This window comes from Neomonachus schauinslandi, chromosome 14 (genome assembly GCF_002201575.2).
Source record: "Neomonachus schauinslandi chromosome 14, ASM220157v2, whole genome shotgun sequence".
Taxonomy (NCBI): domain Eukaryota; kingdom Metazoa; phylum Chordata; class Mammalia; order Carnivora; family Phocidae; genus Neomonachus; species Neomonachus schauinslandi.
In genome coordinates this window covers 64197013-64221474 of record NC_058416.1, presented here as the reverse complement: position 1 = coordinate 64221474, position 24462 = coordinate 64197013, and the positions used below count along the sequence as shown (strand labels likewise).

At 46.0% G+C, this 24462-nt stretch overlaps 1 protein-coding gene across 5 annotated transcripts in view; it reads left to right on the top strand.

Moving 5' to 3' along the window:
• The window catches only part of LOC110581127 (protein HIRA), a 90247-nt gene extending 66369 nt beyond the window's left edge, over positions 1-23878 (top strand). For 3 of the 5 annotated variants that reach the window (XM_021690868.1, XM_021690867.1, XM_021690870.1), the window contains 9 exons: positions 1416-1620; positions 1994-2098; positions 3360-3508; positions 4671-4832; positions 5437-5495; positions 5912-6017; positions 7439-7561; positions 8050-8213; positions 22989-23864. In XM_021690868.1, the coding sequence (XP_021546543.1) occupies positions 1416-1620; positions 1994-2098; positions 3360-3508; positions 4671-4832; positions 5437-5495; positions 5912-6017; positions 7439-7561; positions 8050-8213; positions 22989-23443 (1528 nt within the window). In that variant the 3' untranslated portion in view covers positions 23444-23864. Of the gene's footprint in view, positions 1-1415; positions 1621-1993; positions 2099-3359; positions 3509-4670; positions 4833-5436; positions 5496-5911; positions 6018-7438; positions 7562-8049; positions 8214-10354; positions 10444-22988 lie in introns of all 5 variants that reach the window. The other 2 variants (XM_044921184.1, XM_021690869.2) reach the window with 2 other exon arrangements.
• The last annotated feature ends 584 nt before the right edge of the window (positions 23879-24462 follow it).

Below are 24462 nucleotides of genomic sequence, written 5' to 3'. Positions count from 1 at the left end.
AATTCTTAAGGCCCTAGGATTTTTGGAATGGTAAATGAGCATTGGCTTCCACTTCAAGTCACCAGCTGCATTGGCCCCTAACAAGAGAGTCAGCCTGTCCTTTGAAGCCAGACATTGACTTCTCCTCTCCAGCTGTGAAAGTCCTAGATAGCTTCTACTTTCAATATGAGGCTGTTTGATGTATATTGAAAATCTGTCGTTTACTGTAGCCACCTTCACTAATTAGCTAGATCTTCTCAATAACTTCCTGCAGCGTCTACATTAGCACTTGAAGTTTCACCTTGCACTTTTAGTTATGGAGCTGGCTTCTTTCCTTAAAACTCATGAACCACCCTCTGCTAGCTTCAGACTAGTTATTCTAGTCCTATTGTACCAGAGCCCTGTTGAAATGGTGAGTTTTTTGGGGAGGAGAAGCATTCTGTTATCTCATGATTAAATCTTGTTGTTGTTGTTGGACCGGTGACCCTGGGCTATGACCTTCAGAAGAATTCCTTAGCCCACGCGTGCGTTTGTGCGTGCATGTGTGGGCTAGGCTATAGGTGGTTAATTGCCCTGCTGCTAAGTCACATGGGGTCTAGTAAAGTAGTTTCCCTTGAAGGCAGGCTTTTGTTAAGGAGAAGGGAACTCTGGGTGTGTTTCAAATGGTTCATTTTCCCTCCCCTAGCCCAAAGCACACAGGGGATTTTTCCATCCCTGATCTTCACCCATGACAGCCTGTTAGAGCTCCTGGAGGTAAAGCTAACATGAATGTGGGTACCCTCCTGCCACTGGACCCCCAATAGTTTTAACTTACAAGCCAGCCCACGCTCAGCCTCCAGCAGTGTACCAGTTACTTTAAGTCTTCCTACCAGTTAGGGCTCCAGGGCCTTCAGCTCCAGGTGAGCTCTAGCTTTCTGTCTTCACCTGGTATCTCTGGTTTCCAGGGTGGTAGTTTGCCTTGTGACCTTACTTCTCTCATGAATCCAAGAAAAGTTGTTGATTTTCAGTTTTTCAGCTTTCCTCTTTGAGAATAGGAGTGACAACTTCCAAACTCTTCGCATGTTGGAGCAGAAACCAGAAGTCCTTTTTTACTATTTTTATTTATTAACTTTTGGTGATGAGTATGGATTTTATAATTATTTTAAACTTAATAGTCATAGGGGCGCCTGGGTGGCTCAGTTGTTAAGCGTCTGCCTTCGGCTCAGGCCATGATCCCGGGGTCCTGGGATCGAGCCCCGCATCGGGCTCCCTGCTCGGCGGGAGGCCTGCTTCTCCCTCTCCCTCTCCCTCTCCCCCTGCTTGTGTTCCCTCTCTCACTGTCTCTCTCTCTGTCAAATAAATGAATAAAATATTTAAAAAAATAAATAAATAAAAATAAAAAATAAATAAACTTAGTAGTCATATGGAGTAGGCCATGGATGTCTGTGTTTGTGCAGGTTGAAAGAGCAAAACCTTGTGAAAGAGCTGAGGCCCCGGGACCTCCTGGAGAGCAGCAGTGACAGCGACGAAAAAGTCCCTGTGGCCAAGCCTTCCTCGCTGTCCAAGCGAAAACTGGAGCTTGAGGTGGAAACAGTGGAAAAGAAGAAGAAAGGGCGGCCTCGGAAGGACTCTCGGCTCATGCCTGTGTCTCTGTCTGTCCAGGTGAGGCCAGCGGGCCCATGCGGTCTCCCCCAGCCCAGCTCGTGAGCTCAGTGCTGGAATCCGCACATGCCCGAGTAGGATAAGAGAGGCCGTGCATGCCACTGTGTGCCTCATCAGTGTGGAAACAGTTGGCAGAGACATGCAGGCCCCCACACCTGCCCTCAGCCTACTCAGAGTCCTTGAGCAGTTCCCTGGGGTCAGCTACTCATCTGGAAAGTGGGGGTCTTTATAGCCTTCATCTGCACTTTTACCCTCACAGAGTAGGCAGAAATGCCTGGGGAATTGACCTGGCCTCACCACTGGGTGACTCACCTTTACCTGACGTTGCCCTACAGTGCTGGGGCGGGGCTCAGAGACATTTCTGCTCTTGCAGTCCCCAGCTGCCCTGACCGCAGAGAAGGACGCCGTGTGTTTGTCTGTACCAGCACCTGCACTGAAACTGCCCATGCCAGGCCCCCAGAGAGCATTCACCCTCCAGGTGAGCAGGCTTCCTACCTCTGCACACTCTCTCCACGCTCCCCCTCTGTGTAAACCCTGAATTGTCACTTACTTAGGGCTGCTTTTCAGTGGCTCTCCATCACTTCCCACATCTGGGGAAGTTGTAGTTAATCAAGGCCAGATCACTAGCCTCTTCCTCAGGGATTCCCTTGCTGCCCCCACCTCACATTTCTCTCCTCTGTGCTTTGCCCTTACAGTCCTGCTGCCATCTTCTGGATGGCCAGCCCCTTCAAAACTTGTTTCAGGTATTCCCTTCTGGAAGCCTCCTTGAGCTCCACACTCAGCCCTGGGCAGCCTCAGGCTTGGTGCAGTTGGACTGCATGGTAATGGCCTATCTCCCAGTCAGTTTGCTGGCCCTGTCCCCTTCCCAGGACCCAGCAGAGTCGTCATCAGGGCTATTTGAGTTCTTGGAGTAGAGCTTATGACCATGTGCTTGTTCAAAACACAGCTCTAGAACAAAGAATCCATTATGCCCAGAGGCCTTCCATTCATTCCATCTAGCACCTGACCTTGGACATGCCACAGGTTCACGCCTGTTGTTCCTGAGCTCAGGTGCACGTCCTCAGGAAACCTTCTAGGACCCCACACACAGGTCACTTTCCACCGGGCACACACTGCCCCACGCAGGCTGGTCCTCATGGGAAACTAGAGAGCCAATGTCAGCCCCTCCCACCACAAGTCTTTCTGGGCCTAAGGATAGGGACCCACGTGGTTTGTTCCTGTTGCTGTTGTGCGTGGAGACAGGGCGCACAAACCCCCTTCCAAACTCTAGCCACTGCCTCCCCACCCCCACCCCACCCAGGGGCTTTCCCACTGAGTGCTGCTTGGGACTGTTCTTGGTTTCCAGGGGTCTATGAAGGGGCCTCTCTCCCAGTCACATCCAGCCCTCTGCCCCAGTTCACCCACTTTTGTGGCCACACAACTGCAGACTGTTCAGCTGTTCTGCCTGGGTTTTCCATATGGGGATATCCAGTCCATCAGCTCCTTAGGCATGAGAGATGAGGCTGAGCAAGCTCCCAGCCCTCTCCCTGCCCTGGGGGCCACACATCCAGACGTCTGGCCTTCTTGTCCCACCCTGTTACTGCACACATTGCCACCCTCCTGTTTACCAGCCAGTTCTGTCTGCCTCTCTGTCTTCCTCCTGCTTTGGGGCCTTTGATCATCTCACCTGTCACATGACCCAAGTCTCAGTGGGCCCACCATCACCTGAAAAGACATTGTGTTTGCTTTCCTCCACCCAGGTGAGCTCCGATCCCTCCATGTACATTGAGGTGGAGAATGAAGTGACTGCCGTGGGAGGTGTGAAGCTAAGTCGCTTGAAGTGTAACCGGGAAGGGAAGGAGTGGGAGACGGTACTCACCAGCCGGATCCTCACTGCTGCCGGCAGCTGGTAAGGGCAAGGGTCTTTGCCCAGCCCAGCTTTTAATGTCAGGGAAGCACCAAGTGCTATGCTGTGTGACCTTGTTACTGTCTGAGGCGGAAGGAATTGCCCTACATGCCAGCTTCCAGAGGCCTGTACCATGCCTTGCCCTAAGCTAAGCGTGTGCATGTCTTCTCAATCCCCACAAGACCTAATAAAGTCACCATCATTATCACCATGTTATAGGTGGGGAAACTGTCTTAGAGGGTCAACCAAGGCAGGATTTCCACCCAGATGTTCTGATTCCCTTATCTGGCCAGATTCCTAAAGTCTCAGGTTCCAGGCTGAGCTCTGTCTGGCTCTCTGACATGGGATCATTGTTTCTCTGGACCCCCAGATTTTCATCTAGGGAAGTCAGGATGGATTTCTGATTGTCCTGTGAGTCCCCAGCCTAGCCCTCTCCATATTCTGCACTTTGAGAGGAGACCTTAATTCAATGGTTAGTCCCCCAGTGTCTTCCCATGGACTTTCAGCCATGATCCCCTAGAGCTGTTTTTACATGTGCTTGATCTGGAAAGAGGACCAGCATTTTCCTCAGGTGCCTGTTGAGGCATAGGACCTTCAGTCAGGTCCATGTATTTGATATTCTTAAAAGGATTTTACAAAGATAATTGGCTTAGATACAATCACTTTGACTAGACCCTTAATCAGTTATCATGAGGCTGCATGTAAAATGCTTTCATAGTGTCTGTGAGTACTTGGCCTTCCATCTTGGGTCAGGGTTCCCATGGGCCCTGAGTGAGTGCATGGTGTTGCACCTAGAAGGAACCATCATTCTGTACCTCCTTTTCATTCTCTGCCAAGATGAGCAAACTGAGCTTCCTGATCCCAGGCGCCCACAAAGGACAAATAGGTCTGTGTGCTGGGTGTTGCTGTGGGCTCCCCCTGGATCAGCATTAGTGTGAGCTCAGAAAAGCTCAAGCTGCCCCTGAAGGGAAAGAGAACACATTCTCTTTAATCAGAGGTCTCATTTAGGTTAGGCTGCATCAGCCCTGCTGCCCCGGTCCTTGGGCAAGCCCTCGTAGCAGGCACGGGGCAGGCACAGACAGAGGGAAGGCTCTGCATTTCAGGGCTACTGCCTCTGCCACAGCTCCCGATGATCATGACACCTGTCCCCTCTGTGCCTTTTCAGTGACGTGGTATGTGTTGCCTGTGAAAAGAGGATGCTGTCCGTGTTCTCCGCCTGTGGTCGCCGCCTCCTCCCTCCCATCCTCCTGCCGTCCCCAATCTCCACTTTGCACTGCACGGGCTCCTACGTCATGGCGCTCACTGCTGCAGCCACGTTGTCTGTCTGGTGAGAGGCAGGCCCGGGGTAGGGCAGGCTCCAAGCAGGATGGGATGGGGTTGTGCAGGTCCCCTCTCACTTCAGGGATAGGGAAGGCAGGAAAGGGGGCCACTCGGCAGACATGTCCTTGGGCCCTGCTGGCCTGGGCATCTTAACACCTAAGGAGGCCTGAGCAGTCAGTCACGCATTGCTTGTGATAGCCACCCCGCGTTGAGGGAGGGAGAGTGTGCAGTGGAAGTGGCGCAGGCTGCCTGCCCCTGCTGCCATCCTGATAGCAGCAAAGCTCATGACAAATCACACAATGCCTAATTGCATGTGCCAGGGTCCAGAAAAGGGATCTCAGCTACCAGAGCATGGCCACACTTCTCCCAGAGTTGGCATGGTGTTGGTGGCAGGCCCCACAGCTCTGTTGCCTAGGCCCTCTCCCATAGACTTGTGCAGAGGTAGCGTAGTGACACGTGGGGAGTGGAAGCCCTTTCCAGCGCAGAGCCCCCATCCTGGAAGCAAGGGCTCGGTGTGTACCGGGGACCGTGGAGTGGGGTCTGATCACCAAGGCACATTCTGGTGCTTTTACCCCAGCTGCAGAGTAAGCTGTTCCCTGTCTCCCTCCTAGGGATGTTCACAGACAGGTGGTTGTGGTGAAAGAAGAATCTCTACACTCCATCTTGGCAGGTAACCTCAGCAGTAGACCACCGCTTGTTCCCTGGGGTGGGGGCAGGACAGCTTGGGTTCCTAACATGAAAGCATCCTGTTCAGCCTAGATGGAGAACCAAGCTCTGGGCCCAGCCTGAAGCATTTCGTGTTGTAGGGGATGTCGTTATGTTGTAGGGGATGTCGTTACATGGTAGGGAGATGCGTTCTCTCCAGGGGCATATTTGAATGGGTCCCTAAGAGGTGAGAAACAGCTTGTGGATGGCAGTGAGACCAGCATGCGCAGAGTAGAGCAGTGACTGCCTAGTTATGCATCAGTGTTAAGATACCTGTTGCTGGGACTGTGGGAGCTGTGGTTTGCATTTCTCCTTAGGTGCATATGCAGGCACCTGCTGTTCAGAATGCACCCAGGACCCATTCTTGTGCTGTCTCCCCAGGAAGTGACATGACAGTGTCACAGATCTTGCTGACACAGCATGGAATCCCAGTGATGAACCTGTCTGATGGGAAGGCATACTGCTTTAATCCGTCGCTTTCTACATGGTAAGTAAGCCAGCTCCTGGCCCTGCCCTTCTGGGAGAGTGTCCATCTGAGCTGGAACGAAAGCAGTCCGGCCTGCCTGGCCCAGCTTCTGACAGTCAAGCCCTGGAGTGGATGCTGTGGTGGCAGCCCTGCTGGTCTCTGTCCACTAGAGGAGAGCAAGAGCTCAAACCCACCAGTACAGGCCCCACAGTCCCTGTGGGCAGGGGTGCTTTCCTTCTACATCATTTTCTGGGTCACTTTGTTTGGAACAGGCATTTGAAGATTCTTATGGTTGTCGATACACATTTCCAGCCTCGCCTCCTTAGCCATTGTCAGCATAGGTGAGTTGGCTTCACAACAACTTCACCACCATTCCTCAATTTTTGTAGCTTAGCAGGAGCTAGGTAGCACTTCTGGCTGACTTTGTGAATTAGTGAGGTTGGACAGTCACTTATCATGTGTCGTGGTCTGTGTCTTTCCTCAGCCCATTTTGGAGTTTGGAGGCTTTTTCTGTATTTGTAAAATCTCTATTCCTCCAAGACTTTAATCCAGATGTGTAAAGTGTGTACATTGTGTACCAGCCAGTCAGAAATTCTTTTCTTCTGCCTGCACCTTTGGTCCTTCATACCCAAACCAGCTGCCTTCCAGCCCTCTTCTGTTAAGAGTTGCCAGGCACAAGTTTATCCTCCCATTGAGATTTCTTTCTTGAGTTTAAAAAAAAAAAAAAGCGGGGGGTGAGGGGTGGAGGAAGGGCGCTGCACCTGGCTGGCTCAGTCATGAAAGCATGCAACTCTTGATCTCACAGTTGTAAGTTCAAGCCCCATGCTGGGTGTAGAGATTACTTAAAAATAAAATCTTAAAAAAAAACAAAAACAAAAGTTTACCTATTCCCAGCTCTTCCAAGTTGCAAACTTGTATATTATATGTGATTACTGTAATAATGGAAACAGGCTGGTTGTCTAAGAAGGGGAATGTTGGCTTAGTGTTTTACAAAGGCACCTATTTTTAAAGTGTGGCTAGAATGTTTTCAACAAAGATGTGAAAGGTCCAGAGAAGGTGAAGAGCTGACTGCTTGGGATGCTACAGAAGCTCTGGGAGGCTAGAGCCTGGCATTCCTGGAAGCTTCCAAAGGCCGGGCCATGTGGGCCCTGGGCAAGTGGGCATCCTATGCACACTTCATACGCAGGCCCCTGTGCTCAACTTCTGAGACCATGGAGCTCAAGTGGTCCCAGCGAGAGCCCCGTTGATGACCTTCACCGTCATTGATTTTGCCTTGTTATGAAACCTGTCCCTGAGGGCCCTATGGAGAGAATGCAGTGACAGCCTCAGCCGGCACTCTGGCTGAAGGTCATGTGGTGCCTGCTCCTTGGTGGCCTCACCGCCAGCCTTTCTGGTGGACCTCCTGGTTTTCCTGACCTCTGCTCCTGCTGTTGCCTCCCCAGGAACCTGGTTTCTGACAAGCAGGACTCCCTGGCCCAGTGTGCGGACTTCAGGAGCAGCCTGCCTCCCCAGGACGCCATGCTGTGCTCCGGACCTTTAGCCATAGTCCAGGGCCGTGCCTCCACGTAGGTGACCCAACTGCTGGGGGAGGTGGCCGGGTCATGCAAGCACAGTCCCACCGGCCTGCTCTCTGACTGCCCACCCCCTATGCCTAGCTGCTGCTTAGCACAAGCAGGCTCAAGGGTGCCAACGGTTGTGGGCCCACATTGGGTAATATCTCAGGGTGCTTGGTCACAAGCCCTGTCACCTCAGGGCACAGATAGTGGTCTGAGGTGCTACGAGTCATGGACACGATCATGGGCAGTATTTGGGGTGGGGAGGAATGAGCTGCTGACCTGTCACCTCGGGCCTAGATAGGAGGTACAGGGTGGGACAGGGGTGCTAGAGTGGCCAGGAGGCCTGTGGCTGGGACATGGGGACAGGTTAGCCAGCATGGAGTCTGACACCTGCCCCTTTACTGGCTCCTCACTGGTGCCCAGGGGCTCGCTGTAGCAGCCTCCTGACCCATGTAGTACCCACTGCCTCATGATGCTTGCTCTGCCGGTCTCTGCAGTTCAGGAAGACAGGCAGCCCGGCTCTTCTCCGTGCCTCATGTAGTGCAGCAGGAGACCACCCTGGCCTACCTGGAGAATCAGGTTGCGGCGGCACTCACCCTGCAGTCCAGCCATGAGTACCGCCATTGGCTCCTCCTCTACGCTCGGTACCTTGTGAACGAAGGTGAGGTTTCTGGTGGCCCTTCCATCTTCCTGGGCCTGACTCAGTTTCTTTCCCAACATGACCCTCCTGAAAGCCCATGAATCAAGGCAGAGTGCAGTGGTCTAGGGCTCTCTGCACTCTTCTTCCTCCCAGTCTCCTATGTTCACCCCCAGAGGCCCTGGCCTCCAGCTCCCCCATTAACCAGACGGCCCTCAGCCCCCATCTCTTAGCCTGAGCTGTAATCGAGGCAGCTCAGCAGGCATCCAGCCCATTAGAGGCTCTGAGGCCCTGAATCAGGTAGGCCCTGAGGGCCAGGAGGATTGGCAGCGGGAGGAAGTGGGGGCACAGGATGCTCGGATAGACTTGCTCCAGAGGAGCAGATGAGATGCTCACCCTCCTGCCCTCCCTCACACCCTGGATCTGCAGTGGTCAGCCAGTCACCCCAGGGAAGGGCATCTTCCGGCAGCATCCAGTGAGCCTGCATTTCTCTTCCTCTAAGCCCCTCCTGCCCTGGAAGGGCCAGCCTGTCCAGCACCTCCCCCATGGCCTTCCAGCCCAGCTTTCCCTGCGAGCACTTCTGTCCCCTCCCCAGTATCTCCCCCACCACTTTCTCATCCCCTTTCGGCCAGCAGAAAGCTAGGTATGTTGGAAGATGTGGCCATCCTGTTCTCAGGGCGACCTCCAATAAATAGCCTTTCATCTCTTTGCTAGGCAAGTGTGGGGTTGTTTCTTACCAGCCTTCCTCCCCGCTGAGCTTAGCCTCCAGGGTTGTGGCTTGAGAACCAGCCCTCCCAAAACTCCCTGTGTTACCACACAGCTCCAGGCCTGATCACAGAACAGCCTTCCCCACAGCCTCTCATGGCCTTCCTGCTTTGCTTTTGACAACACCCTGCCTAGTTTGTTTATAATTTAGGGTACAAAAAAGAGAGAAAACCGTGCTGAACCCCTACAAATGTCACTCCCAGAACTCAAACATATCACATTGCCTCTGATGACGTAACTGTGTGTATGTATACACCTCTGATGACAACAGACATGGCTGACCAACTCGAAGTCCCTCACCCTTCCCCAGCAGACTCCAAACATGAGTTTAATTTTCCTCTTCCTGCCCATTTTGCGTGGTTGCCCAGCCTGTGTGGTCACTGACTCTTCTAAATACTCAATCTTCCCAAGCCCATACCTTTGCTGGGGTGCTCCTGTCACATCTGGGCCTCATACCCCATTCCTCTGGGGAGACTTCTCCTCTGGCTCCTCTAATTTGCTTCATCCTGGGTGTTGATCAGGACTCAGCCTGATGCCCTGCACAAAGTCGCTGCCTCCTCAGGGGCCTGCACCAGTTTGTGGGATCACTTCTACCACTTGCTTCTCTTTCTCATCTTCCACACATCTGTTCCTGCGTCCATACACAAGTCACCTCCACTCTATCTCTTGCTTCCTCGACCATAAAAGGACTCAAATTGTAAAGGGAGACCCCTCTCACTTCTAAAATTCCTCAGATTCCAGCATCACCCTCTTATTCTCTATCCTCATCTTTGGGTGATTTCATCATTCCCTGTGGCTTCAGCTGCCGCCAGTGCTGACAGGCCCCCAGATTCTGCCACCAGCACTTCTGGCACTCCACGTGGCTGTGCCATAACCCATGAGTTGATAGGCCTGTGACTGCTTCTCCTGTCTTCTCCACTCCGTCACCACCTCCTCAGCCTAAATTCATACCCTTGCCATCTCTTACCTCCTGAAGGCTGCCTCCTGACCCTGCTGATCTCCTCTCACTACCAACACGTCTTTTCTGAAACAAATTTGACTAGCCCACTCCCCTCCCTTCCACGATTCCTACATTTTCCCATCACCTTGGGGAGTTTGTCCCAGAGCTGGCCACATCTCATTTTTCCCATGGGCCCAGCACACAGAGGGGCTGCTGTATATGCTGTCATGGGAGTGGGTTCGTGAGTGAGAGTCTGTCATTATGGATCACAGTGCCCCAAACTGAGAGACGGGCAAGAGGCATTTTGCACAAAGCAGGCAATAAAATAAACATTTGTTCAATCTGGTTTGATATACGCAACAACTTAGCATATTCTTGATTTTTTATTTCTTTTTGTAATGTGTTCCTATTTCTGTTTTGTTTTGTTGTTTTGTTTTGTTTTGTTTTTTTCCGTAATTAGGGTTTGAATACCGACTCCGAGAAATATGCAAGGACTTACTGGGTCCGGTTCACTACTCCACTGGAAGCCAGTGGGAGTCAACGGTAGTGGTAGGTGCTGCTTTCATTCTTGCCACAAGAATTCTGTCTTGAAAAGTGAAAGTGGAGATGAAAAATAAGCCGAAGTGCTTTGAAATTCTTCCCCATTAGACTTCTTGACCACACCGCCTTGGGCCCCAGCGTCAGTGGGAGGATGAGATGCCAACCCTGCAGTGCCGGGCAGCAGCCGGGCCCTCGGCGTCGGGGGCCCAGGGAGTGCTCAGCCACGCAAGCACCTGTGCTGAGGAGAGTTGCCTGCTGGGGGCTGTGGGTTTGTTCCGTAGAGAAGGTGAAAGATCCTTCCCTGCCTTCATGGAGCTCCCAGTCTGGTAGGAAGGCACAGAAGCAAGGAAGCAATCAGTTAACAAGATAGTTTCAGACTATGGATTATAGTATGCCCAGAAATAAGCAGAGCAATCAGACGAGGGTGCCTGGGAACAAGTGGCCAGGGAAGATATCAGAAGGGGTCTTTTAGGATGAAACCCGGGGATAAGGATGCGCCAGCTCTGTCAAGACCTGGGAGTCTCCTGGTAGAGGTGATAGTGAATGCAAACCGGGTGTGGTAAATGAAGGCCACTGTGGCTGCTGCATAGTAGGCAAAGGAGAGGGTGGTATGAGATGAGGTGAGACAGATGAGCAGAAAGGAGATCATTGAGATCTTGTGAGCTGGAGCTTTTGCAGGAGTTTGTGACATGAGATCAGTTAGCAGGGGTGATGTGAACTGACGTAGGAAAGCAGTCAGGGCTTGTTTTTGCAGCAGTCCTGGCAATAGACGAAGGTGACTTGGATCGGTATGATGGCCATGGAGAGGGGAAAGGACACAGATGCAAGTTGTATTTTAGAGGCAGACTCAACAAGACTTGGTGGGTGGATGGGTGGATATGGAATAGATTAAGAGACAGACAATAATGAACATGCATATAGTCACCTCCAAATTTTTTGGCTTGCGCTGTGCCTGCTAGTGCCTTGAAAGAAGCAGGTTGGTGAGGGATGGGGTTGTGGATATAAGTTAGCTCCCCCGCTTCATGCAGTCACTAAGCAAATACTGATGGAGCATCTGCTCTGGCCAGGCACGGGACAATGAGCAGGGAACAAAGCCAACAGGCCCCACCTTCATAGGTCTACATTCTTGTGCAGAGAGGCAGATTCTAAACAGCGGAGCAAGTACATGTATTGTGTTGGGTGGGGGCGGGTGCTGTGAACAAACGTAAAGTGGCCAGGGGGTTACTGGCAGGATGCTATTTTATATTGAGTAATCACGGAAGTCTTAACTGAGCAGAGACCAGAAAAGGTGAGGGGCAAAGCCCCACAGATATTTAGGGGAAGAACATCAGGCAGAGGGAACAGCGAATCCAAAGGCCCTGAGGTGGAAGGGCTTGCAGTGTGGAAGGAATAGCCAAGCAAAATAGCAGTGAGAGGGTGATAGGGGCTGCAGTCAGAAAGGTTGGAGGGTCAGACCTCACAGGCTCTGCAGGCCTTGGTGTGTGATTGGCCTGTGTGTAAATTACTTGATTTTTATTTTGTTGCAGTAGATCTTAATCTGGTTGGTTACTAGAATCGTAACTTCAAAGTCCAATTCCCCTTAACATCTTTGAAGGTATGGCGCTGCAGACTTTGTTGTAAAATCTCTGCTGCAAATCTGATTTCCATTGCTGTGTAAGTTCTTTTGGCTCCCTCATTGTTTTGAAGTTTCACAAAGCTCAGAGTTGGTTTCCTTCATTCATTCTATGGATTTTCCTTAGTTCTCTTCTTCAGTGATATCTTCCCTTCCATTTTCCCCATCATCAGAGAGATATAATGTCCTCTCTTTTTAAAATCTGCTGTATCATTTTTTATAGTTTCAATTCTCCCCCCATACTTTCAATTTAGTCTTTTATCTGCTTGAGCGTAGTAAGCTTAGTTATTTTAAAGTTGTAAGTCTTATAGTTCTGCTATTGGGAGCCCTGTGGATCTGTTTCTCTTGCCTATAAATGTCTCTGCCAGTTCTCATTTATATTATCTTATTTCCTTACATGTCTGATTATTTTTAACTATCTGCTGGACATGTTGTCTGGAAAATTATTTGTAGAAATGGTTTGAGGCCTCGGGTGATGTTACCTTCTTTCACAGAGTACTTTTGTTTGCTGTTGCCAGTTCTGGAGGCACCAGCACTGCAGAGCCCTCAACCCAGTTCAGGGATTGAGGTTTTCTGGGCTGTCTCATGACTCAAAGCCAGACACTCATTTGTGCAGGGGCTGGTTTACTTCCAGTTTACCCTTATTCTAGGGTACATCCCTTTGGGGTGTCAGCACAAGGAGGGATAACTTACCAGGAATCCCCACTTTTCATTTTGGCCCCTGCTTTGGTCCCCCTAAGCCCTCAAGTCTGACAGAAGCTTGCTCAGCCTCTTTCTCATCAATAAATGTTCCCAAGGCAAAGGCATCCCTCTCTGAATTTCTACCTTCCCCACATCCCAACTCAGCCCTAGGTCACTAGCACATTAGCTCTCTGAGGTCTGTTTCTCTTTGTATACCTTGGTCCCATGTCCTCAACAGGAAGGGTGGTTCTGAATTACCAGTAAGAGTAGAGCTGTTTCCCTAGCACACGTCACTTCCAGGGTACCCTGACAGGACGTCTTCTTGGGTGGGAGATAGGTCAGCATGTGCCTGACCAACGTCTCCCCTGGCCAGGTTGTAGAGCTTCACTCTGTGATCCAGCTGCCACTCTGAGAGCCTTAGCCCATAACGTCAGTTGGAGCTCTACATAGCAGTTTTCTGTATCCACCTGAAGGCGAGAATGCTAGGCCAATATGATGCAGATGGAAGGAAGCACAAACAGGCCACCAGTTACTAGCCATGTGCTCTTTTCTTCCACTCCTTCCTGCTGCTTGTTCTTGCCAGCTCCAAGCAGGACACCTCACTGGAGCTTTGTCCAGAAGAGCCTGGGGCTCCCTTCCCAGGAGTACCATCAGTGTGGTCCCACCGGCTTTTCACCTTCTGTAAACTGCCTAACATAGGTAGTCTGCTCATGGTCCCTGGTATCTATGACAAATGCTTTCAGCTGCAGGTAAATGATACTTCCAGTGGTGGCTGAAATTGTTGTTGTTGTTGTTGTTGTTTCCTCTCTTCCAAATAAGTCATCTGGAGGTAGGTGGCACCCTATATCTCTGTGACTTTCCTGGCCTTCACCTCATGGTCACAAGGTAGCTTTCATATCCGAAGTTCAAGGAAAGAGGACAGGGGGAAACCAGTACCAGCAACATCTACCATTCTTACCAGAAAAAGAAAAGCTCTCGCAAAGGCTAGTCTGTGCCTCACAGGCAGCCAACAAATCACGTGAGCACCCTCATTGCAAGGGAGTCTGGGGAAGTGAGCAGTAAAGCATCAGTAAAGCATATGTAGGAGAAGAGGTCTTAGAGCAGATGTGGACATAGCCAACTCCTGATGTCTGCCACATTCCCTCCTGACTTCAGCACTATGCTGAATTTATTCCTTTTTTAAAAAAAACTTTTATACTAGATATTGAGGGCAAGTTTGAGTATGAACACTCTGCTCTCTTGTTGAGTTTCTTCATGATCACTTTTATGGTAAGAATTGATCATTCAAGTGGAACTGGTCCTCAAGGTGGCTGGGAAAATGGAGCAGTAGATGGAAGATGGACTTACAATCAGCAATGCTGACTCAGCAGTCCTCCCAAGAGGCTTATTAGGAAGCATCATTTAGTATATTTAAGAGCCACTTATACTTCCTTTTTTTTTAACTGTTGAAACACTTCATTGTCATGTGTCTTTCTTATTGGTTCGTAGGAACACATTATATATTGGGAAATTAATCTTTGTGATATGAGCTACCAGTTTGCTTCAGGAGACACCAAAGGTCCAGGCTTCTTTCCCTCAAAGATCATGGCTCAGTTTACACAGGAGGGAGACAGGAAGCCAAGGGTTGGGCCACTAAGCAACCATCCTTCAGGTGCCTGAGCTCTTTGCTGGCCACTGTCTCTGCAGCCAGATCCTGCTTTTGGAAGCCTCCCTCTGCCAATCTTCACAGTAGGACCTGTGACCAATGGCCAGAAATGTGGTGATGAGCTATGTCCCCGGCTGCTGCCTTAAACAGTAGGGAGACATACTGAGAGCCCTGAGTGGGAGGTGGTACTTTGTGGCAGTTGGTATTAGCACCAGCCTTCAGTTCAGAGGGTGGATCCTCTTGGAGCTTGCCCCTGGTGCCACAGGCAGGCAGAATGTTCTGCTTTGTTTATAGCAGTTTACTTCATTTTTTTAATTAAATTTTTCAGTTTTTTAATTTTAAATTTTATTTTGGTTGGTAATATAGTCACATAGTTCAAAAATTAAAAGGTACAATAGTTCTGAAATAAGTTTGGGGGGGTTGTTTTTTGGTTGTTTTTTGTTTTTTGTGGGTTTTTTTACTTATATTTATTTTATGCAGAATTTACCCCCAAGCCATAAGTTCTTGTCGCTTCATTTTCTTCAATTTCATTTCTTCTGGGATATCTTTTTCTTTTTTCTTCAACATCCTCCTTCGGTTTAGAAACAATCTGCTCTTTTTCAGTAAGGATCATCTCTGTGGCAGGGAGAGCTCATGTACAGGTTAATCCAAACATGCACTCTGTAAGTTCTCACCACATCTTGGGGGTTTTGTTCACCTGGGTATGCTCAGTGACCAGAGAGAATCTATATCTAAACCCTTAAGTTCAGCGTTACTCTGCATTTAAGCATGTGCAGTAAAAATTCAGCAGCACTCTGTTCAGGTCACTGACACTGTGTCCAACCCCAGTGTTTGGCCTGATCCCACCTACCAACTCCACCATTGTAGCGACAGAGTGGCACACACTGCTTCTGTAAAGTGACATCCTTCAGATACCTGGTGGCTTTTCGGATATGCAAACTTTTGATGCATTCATAAAGTGAACACAAAGCTTTGAATCTCTTGATTTGCATGATTCTGTTGGGCTTTCTGGGGAAGTGAATAGTGAACCATTTTCAGAGGTCACCTCAGGCGACTTAATGGGAAGAACAGAAATAAGTTTTGAAGTCAGAAACTGTGAGGCCTCCACCTTTCATCTTCTTTTTCAAGATTCTTGTGGCTATTCAGGGTCCCTTGATATTCCATATGAATTTTAGGATGAATTATTCTATTTCTATAGAAAAACACCACTAGGATTTTGATAGGGAGTAAATTAAATCTATAGATTGTTTTTGGTGTTACTGACATCTTAGCAATATTAAGTCTTCCAATCCATGAACCCCTAGGGGATGTCTTTCCATTTACTTGTGTCTTCTTTAATTTCTTTCAGCAACATTTTGTAGTTTTCAGTGTACTAGTCTTTCAACCTCCTTGGTTAAGTTTATTCCTAAGTATTTTATTCTTCAGAAGCTATTGTAAATGGAACTGTTTTCTTAGTTTTCTTTTCAGAATGTTTGTTGTTGGTATATAAAAATGCAACTGATTTTGGTGTATTGATTTCCTATTCTGCAAATTTGCTGAATTCACTCATTCTAATAGGTTTTTTGTAGAGTCTTTAGGGTTTTCTACATATAAGATGATGTCTACAAACAAAAAAGTTTACTTCTTCCTTTCCAATTTGGATGCCTTTTATTTCTTTTTCTTGCCTCATTGCTCTGGCTAGAACTTCCAGTACTATGGTGAGTAGAAGTGTGAAAGCTGGCATCCTTGCCTTGCTCCTGACCTTAGAGCAAAAGCTTTCAGTCTTTTTTTTTTTTTTTAAGAATTTATTTATTTGAGAGAGAGAGAGATAGTGAGCATGAGCGGGGGGCAAGGGGGGAAGGGGAGAGGCGGACTACCCAACGAGCAGGGAGCCTGATGTGGAGCTCGATCCCAGGACCCTGGGATCATGACCTGAGCCGAAGGCAGACGCTTAACCGACTGAGCCACCCAGGCGCCCCAGAAGCTTTCAGTCTGTTAACATTGAGTGTGATGTTTTCACATATGGTCTGTATTATATTGAGGTAGTTGACTTCTATTACTAGTTTGCTGAGTGTTTTTGTAATAAACGAGTGTTGAACTTGATCAAAAAAATTTTTGTATCAATTGAAGATTGTTATTAATTCTTCTTTAAATATTTGGTGAAATTCACCAGTGAAGCCATTTGGTCACTCATAGGCTCTTTTTTGTTGGGAAGTTTGTGATTACTGATTCAGTCTCCTTACTAGTTATAGATCCACTCAGATTTTATATTTCTTCATGATTCAGTCTTGGTAGGCTATGTGTTTCTAGGAATTTGTCCATTTTATCTAGGTTGTCCAATTTGTTGGTGTACAGTTGTTTATAATATTCCCTTATTTATAATTTTTACTTTTGTGGCATCAGTTGTAATGTCCCTGTTTCATTTCTGATTGTCATTCTAGTCTTCTCTCTTGTTTTCTTAGTTCATCTAGCTAACAGTTTATCAATTTTGATGATCTATTCAAATAGTACATTTTGGTTTCATTATTTTCTCTATTTTTCTATTCTCCATTTTACTGTCACTCAAATATGTATGATTTTCTTGCTTCTGTTTGATTGGGGTTTAGCTTGCTTTTATTTTTCTAGTTTCAAAGGATGGAAGGTTATCTTATTCTTTTGAGGTCTTTCTTTGTAGACTCTTACAGCTATGAATTTCTAACAAGTGCTTTTGCTGGATCCTGTATTTCTTGGTATGTTGTTTTCATTTTCATTTGTCTCAAGATATCCTCGAATTTCCCTTGAGATTTCTTTTTGAATCATTGCTTAACAGTGTGTTCATTCCCACATATTTGCAGATTGTCCAGTTTTTCTTTAGCTTTTGATTTCTAGTTTCATTCCATTGTGATTGGAAAAGATACTTTTATGATGTCAGTCTTTTTAAACCTATTGAGATTTGTTTTGTGATCTAACATGTGGTCTCTTCTGGAGAATGTTAAATGTGCACTTGAGAAAAATGTATTCTGCTGTTGTCGGGTAGAATGTTCTATATATGTACATAAGGTACAATTTGGTCTATATTGTTTTACAGGTCTTCTGGTTCCTTATTGATCTTCTATCTGGTTGTTCTATCCATTATTGAAAATGGGATATTGAAGTCTCCTACAATTATTCTAGAATTATTTTTCCTTTCAACTCACTGTCTTCTTCGTATATTTAGGAGCTCTGATGTTTGGTGCATATGTTTATAATTGTTACATCATCTTTGGTGAATTGACCCTTTTATCATTATACAACGACCTTCTTTGTTTCTTGTAACAGTTTTTGAAATAACATCTATTTGGTATGATACAAGTATAACCATCTCTTCTGTTATATTTTGGACTATCTTTTTCTATCCTTTCATATTCAACCTGTGTGTCCTTAGATCTAAAGTAAGTTCCTTGTAGGTAGCATATAGTTTGACTCTTTTTACCCATTTTTTTTAATTGGGGAGTTTAATCCATTTACATTTGAAGTAATTACTGACAGGGGTGCCTGGGTGGCTCAGTCGGTTAAGCATCCGACTCTTGATTTCAGCTCAGGTCGTGATCTCAGAGTTGGGAGATCAAGTCCCATGTCCAGCTCCACACCGAGCATGGAGCCTGCTTAAGATTCTCTCTCTCTCCCTCTGCCTTTGCCCTTCCTCTCTCTCTCTCAAAAAAATAATAATGAAGTAACAACTGACAGATAAATACTGAATATTGCCATTTTGTTATTTATTTTATGTTTTATATCTTTTTGTCCCTCATTTCCTCCTTTACTATTTTACTTTGCATTTAGTTGATTTTTTTAGTGACATCTTTTGATTCTCTCCTCTTTTCCTTTTGTGTATATTCTATAGATATTTTCTTTTTGATAACCGTAGGGATAACAAAAACATTCTATAGTTATAACAATCTATTTTAAACTAATAAACTTGCTTCTGTTTGATTTGGGTTTAGCTTGCTTTTATTTTTCTAGTTTCAAAGGATAGAAGGTTATGTTATTGTTTTGAGGTCTTTCTTTGTAGATCCTACTGTGTATAAACACAGTAGCCAGAAGGGGGGCTAGGCAAGGGAGAATTTTCTTTTTTTAAAGATTGCTTGCTTGCTTGATTGATTTGCAAGAGAGAGAGAGAGCGCATGCACGCGCATGCACATCCATGTGCGCCCGTAAGCAGGTACAGTTCCACTCCACCCACTTTATGTTATTGAAGTCACAAATTGTATCTTTATATATTCTATAACCTTTAACATAGATTTATAGTTTCTTATGCTTTTGTATTTTAAATCTTATAAAAGAATAAAAAAATGGAATTACCAAACAAAATTACATAATATGGGTTTTTATATTTGTCCTTACTTTTACCTTTACCAGAGAACTTTATGTTTTATTGTCTAGTATCCTTTCATTTCAACTTGGACACCGTCTAGCACTTCTTGTAGGGTAGATCTAATGGTAATGAATTCCTTCGGTTTTTGTTTATCTGGGAATGTGTTTGTTTTTCCCTTGTTTTTGAAGGGTAGTTTCACTGGATATGGTATATTCAGATGTCAGGTTTTCTTTTAGCACCTTAAATATGTCATCCCACTGCCTTCTGGCCTTCAGTGTTCCTGCTGAGAAATATGCTTATTGAGTATGCTTCTTACATAATGAGCCACGTTTCTGCTTTCAAGATTATCTCTTTATCTTTGACGTTCCGTAGTTTGATTAAAATCTGTCACAGTATGGGTTCCTTTGGGGTTTTCCTACATGGAGTGTTTGTTGTGCTTGGATTTGTAAATCCATGTATTTCCTCAAACCTGGGAACTTTTCAGCCATTATTTCTCCAAATAAGCTCTCTTCCCCTTTCTCTCTCTATTATTCTTCTGGGACTTGTACAATGCATATATTGGTCTGCTTGATGGTATCCTATAAGTCCCTTAGACTATTTTCATTTTTCTTCATTCTATTCTCTTTTTGATGTTCAGATTCAATAATTTCAAATAACTTGAATTCAAGTTCATTGATTCTTTCTTTTGTCTGTTCAAGTCTACTGTTGAACACTCAAGTGAATTTTTCTATTTAGTTACTGTGCTTTTAAGCTCTAGAATTTTGGTTTGGTTCTTTTTTTATAATTTCTACCTCTTTGTTGATACTCTCATTCTGTTCACATATCATTTTCCTGATATGGCCATCTGTTCATGTTCTCTTTGAGAATATTTAAGACAATTGTTTTAAAGTCTTTGTCACATAAGCTCCAGGCCTATGTTTCTTTAAGGTCAGTTTTCTGGAGATTTATTTTGTTATTTTGAATGGGCCAATACCATTTCCAACCATATCCATGTTTCTCTGTTTCTTTGTATGCCCCATGATCTTTTGTTGAATATTGGGCGTTTGAAAAAATGGCCACCTTTCCTAGTCTTTGCAGACTGGCTCCCCTACTCAGCTGGTCATGCAGGTCATTTTAAAAATGTTTTTTCTGATGTCTCCTTCTTTCCTTCCCTCCTTCCCTCCCTCCTCCCTCCTTTCCTCCTTCCATCCCTTCCTTCCTTCCTTCCACCCTAGGTTAGACTCAGGTAATTGGTTGTCATTCTTTTATGTTCTCTGATATAAGATGTTTTACGTTTGTAAGTATCCTTAAGCCCCACTTCTGTGGCATTTCTTCAACAGTTTTGCAATGGTTAGTGTTTTTATTACTATTTACTTGTAAATCATTTTTAATTTCTAATTAACTAAATTAACTTTTAAATTTCAGTTAACTAAATTAATTAACTTAATTGATTAATCAGTCATGAGTTCTACTCAATTGTATTTTGGTTAGAGAACGTGATTTATATCAGGGGTTGGCAAACTTTTTCTGTCAAGGACCAGAGAGTAAATATTTCAGGCTTTGCAAATCCATACAGTCTCTGCTGCAACTACTCCACAGTGCTCTTGTAGCATGATATATCAACAAATAGGCAGGTGTGGCTACATTTTGATAAAATTATTTACAAAAAATAGATAGTAGGCTATATTTGGCCATGCCAATCTGCAATGTACATGATACCTGCTATTTTGTTCAGGTTTGCTTTTAGAGCAATTTTTTATATGTCCACATGTGCCAAAGAATGTTTGTTTTCATTTTATATATGTCCATTAAGTCATGTTTACTAACTGTTCAGTTCAGATTACCTGAATCTGTAGATTTTTGCCTTTCCGTGACCCATCACTAGTTGAATGTGTATTAAAATCTCCCTGAGGGTGGTTTTGTCCCTCTCTTTTGACTTGCTCTTTCCCCAGTGATGTCTTTGTCACAAAATCTACCTCGGTAATTATAAAATACTAGCTCTCTTTTTATTCTTTACTAACGTATCTTTCTCTGGCTTTAATTTTTAACCCTTCTGCATCAATGTTTGTATGTTTCTTACTAACATCAGATGGCTGACTTTTATCCAGTCTGACAGGTTATTTTTTTTTTTATCACCAAGCTCAAACCATTTACATTTTTTGTTTTCTTGGTTTTCTTAAGGCCAACATAAAGTACAGCCAGAGTTAACCACATTTCTTTTCATATCTCTTTTAACCATATCTGGATTTATCTCTTCTTACTTTGAGTATTTCCTCCAAAACATTTTCATGGTGGATCCTTCCTGTGGCAAACCTTTTGAGGTCTTAAAAGCCTAAGAATATTTTTTATTATACTGTCTTATATGAGTAACTGTTTGGGTAAAAAAGTCTAGGTTCTGAGGTTTTTTCCAATATATTAAAAATACTACTTTATTGTGTATCTTGATCTCTCTTCTTTTGTAGGTGATATGATCTTGTTTTTTAGAAACTTTCAGAATTTTTCTATCTTTGATACTCTCAAATTCTATATATTTCATCCTGCATGTCTAGATATCAGTTTTTCCATATCTTATTTTTTTTCCTAGTTCTACGAAAAATGTTGGTATTTTGATAAGGATTGCATTAAGTCTATAGATTGCTTGGGTGATACAAACATTTTCACAATATTGGTTGTTCTAATCCGTGACCATGGAATATCTTTCCATTTATTTGTGTCATCTTTAATTTCTTTCATCAGTGTTTTACAGTTTTTGGAGTACAGTTTCACCTCCTTGGTTAGGTTTATTCCTAGGTATTTTATTATTCTTGGTGCAATTATAAATGGGATTATTTTTTTAATTTCTCTTCTGCTACTTCATTATTAGTGTGAAGAAACACAACAGATTTCTGTATATTAATTTTGTATCCTATGATTTTGCTGAATTCATTTATCAGTTCTAGTAGTTTTTTGGAGTCCTTTAGGGTTTTCTATATAGTATGGTATAGTGGTACCATGTCATCTGCAAATAGTGAAAGTTACTTACTCCTTACTAATTTAGATTTCTATTTCTTTTTCTTATCTGACTACTGTGGCTGGGACTCCCAGTACTGTGTTGAAAAAAAAGTAGTGAGAGTGGGCACCCTTGTCTTATTCCTGATCTTAGAGGAAAAGCTCTTAGTTTTTCACCTTGAATATGATGTTAGCTGTGGGCTTTTCATATATGGCCTTTATTATGTTTCCATATCTTACATGATCAGCACTCATGGAGGCTTTCAACCTAAGGCCATTTGACTTTCTTTAATTGTGTGAAATCTACCTTGTATTATTTCCTTAAATATTTCCTTCTTTCTTCTTTCTCTGTCCTGTGGGACCCATTATGTAGATATTGGGCCCTTCTGTCATCCTCCATCTGCCTTTACTTTTCCTATATGGTTTCTCCGCTTGCATTTTCCTCTTTGTGTACCTCCCTCCTCGAGCATCGTCTGGTCCTCCATCTGACTCCACTCTGACTTGGTCTTCAGCAGTGTCCATTCTTCTGCAGATCCCATCCCTTCAACCACTGTGTTGCTCAAATTTAATATCTACACTTGGTTCTTTTCTATAATTCCTTGTCTTTCTGCCATGCTTATTTTAACATCTTGGGCCTTCCTTCTCTTCCAGCGGTCAGAGTTGTCATTTCGTAGTTTTTTTCTTTGCAGCAACTGTGCTCCTCAGGGTTCTGTGCAGCAGAGACCCCTCCTTGCAGTGCATGTTGCAGAGGAGCCCAGGCAGACCATGGTGCCAGTGCACCCAGGCATGCAAGAGTCCTGGGCAAGACCCAAGGGCAGAGGCCCCAGGATTGTAAAACCAAGGCCAGCCACTGCCTCCCAGATGCCTCTTCGCCCCTAGACTTGACCTCAGGCCCCCAGAGAGCATCCACATTAGGGAACAACTCCTCCAGGATGGCCATCCACCCACCTCTCTCCCCTAATATCCTACTTCCATCCTGCTCTGGAAGGCCAAGCTACTATGGCCAGTAATCATTGCAGTTGCAGGCCAGCAGTGACTGTGCCAGTGGACTTAGGGGACACAGAGGAGCAGAACCTACCCTGGTTTTCTTTGCTGTATCCTTGCACTGTGTCCCTCCCCTGCGCCCTGCCACTCCACCCCGCATGCCCCGGCTTAGGCGTTTAGCTTGCCTGGGACTTCCAGCATGTGGAGAAATTGTCCTCATCCATCTGTGGTTTCTCCAGGGGGTGTCTGGGGGTCAGATGGGCAGACACAGGGTCTCTGCCAGGCCAGGGAAGCCCAGCACCGTCCAGGTCTCCTCACTGACACTTGTACTCAACTGTCACGCTTTGTGTCCACAGGGTCTGAGGAAGAGAGAGCTGCTGAAGGAGCTGCTGCCAGTCATCGGGCAGAATCTCCGCTTTCAGCGCCTCTTTACCGAGTGTCAGGAGCAGCTCGACATCCTGAGGGACAAGTAGCCTACCCAGGCCTTCCCTGGCTGCAACAAGGGCAGGGCCACACACTCGCCGCTGACAATGCACAGGGCCACCTCTCACCTCGTCAGACTACAGAAGGACGAGGAGACACTGGCACGAGGTGGGCTGTCCTGTGCCAGCGCTGGCCCAGCTCCCTGGGCGGACTTCCCCCATATCCTGGGCCTGTTGCTCCCTCAGAGGGGGGCAGCTCTGCCCGCCACTCATCCCTCCCTCCAGGACCCCTGTGCAGAGCTGGGGTTGGGGCCCTGCCCTGCTGCCCTGGGGTCAGTGAGGCACTCCCAGGCCTGCCGTTTCCAGCACGGGCCCGAGGTGGACACTAGTCCCTGCCACAGCAGGCATCGTGCTGCTTCAGCTATGACGAATGAGCCATTTGTGAAAGAGAGACCCCGGAAATGTTAGTGTATTATGCAGTCAGTAGACTGACCCAAGACCTAGGTAAAAGGAAAGGCTATTCCAACGCGGACTATTTTTGTACTAGAATTTGCTAACTTGTAATATGGAATTTTCCTTTTGGCCAATAATCAGGATTTCCCTATAAGTCACTTGGACATTGGTCACTTGTAGGAAATTTAAACTCTAATTATGACAGCTACATTGAAAAATAATTGTACTGAAATTAACTTGTCTATCTTCATTTGGTTTTAATTTTTAAATGTTTGTAAAAAGAGACTGTTTTTTGGGGAATGGGGCAGAGGGGTGGGCGATTTCTTTTGTAAGTGTAAAATAAATGAACACGCATTGGATACCAAATCATCCTGGCTTCCCCTGCCTTTTCCTTCTAACTTCCACCTTCCTCCCCTGCCATAGCTCCCTCTCCCAAAATGGGCAGTTATGGAACATCAGAACTGGAAGGAATCTTTGATGTCCTCTAATGGCCCCAACTTCTCTGTGCAGAAATTCATTACCCAGCATGGAGGTCACTTCGTTGACCATGAAGCATCTGAGGCTTCTGGGGCTAGCAGATAGGCCACCTCACCTGAGGCTCCTCCCAAGACAGTCATCAAGGTCCTTGCTTCTGGCTGTGCTGTGCCCCTTGGTCCCCAATCATGCTGGGCACCGAGGGCTACAGCTGGCTTGCCAATTTTGTGGAAGGAAATCATTAAGTACAGACTGGGGTTTTCTGAAGAATTATCTGAAAGCTGTGATTTTCCTAGAATGTGGTCCAGAAGCTGACCCACAGGAGAGGAAATAGCTAGAATCACAGAATCTTCAAGCATGGTGAGGATGGAGCACCTTTACTTCTGTATTATGCACCGCTCTGTTGCCTCCCTGCCAGCTGGGTGGGATCCCAAGTGTCAAGAAAGAGGCGTGGATTTGGAATTAGAAGACCTGGGTGACT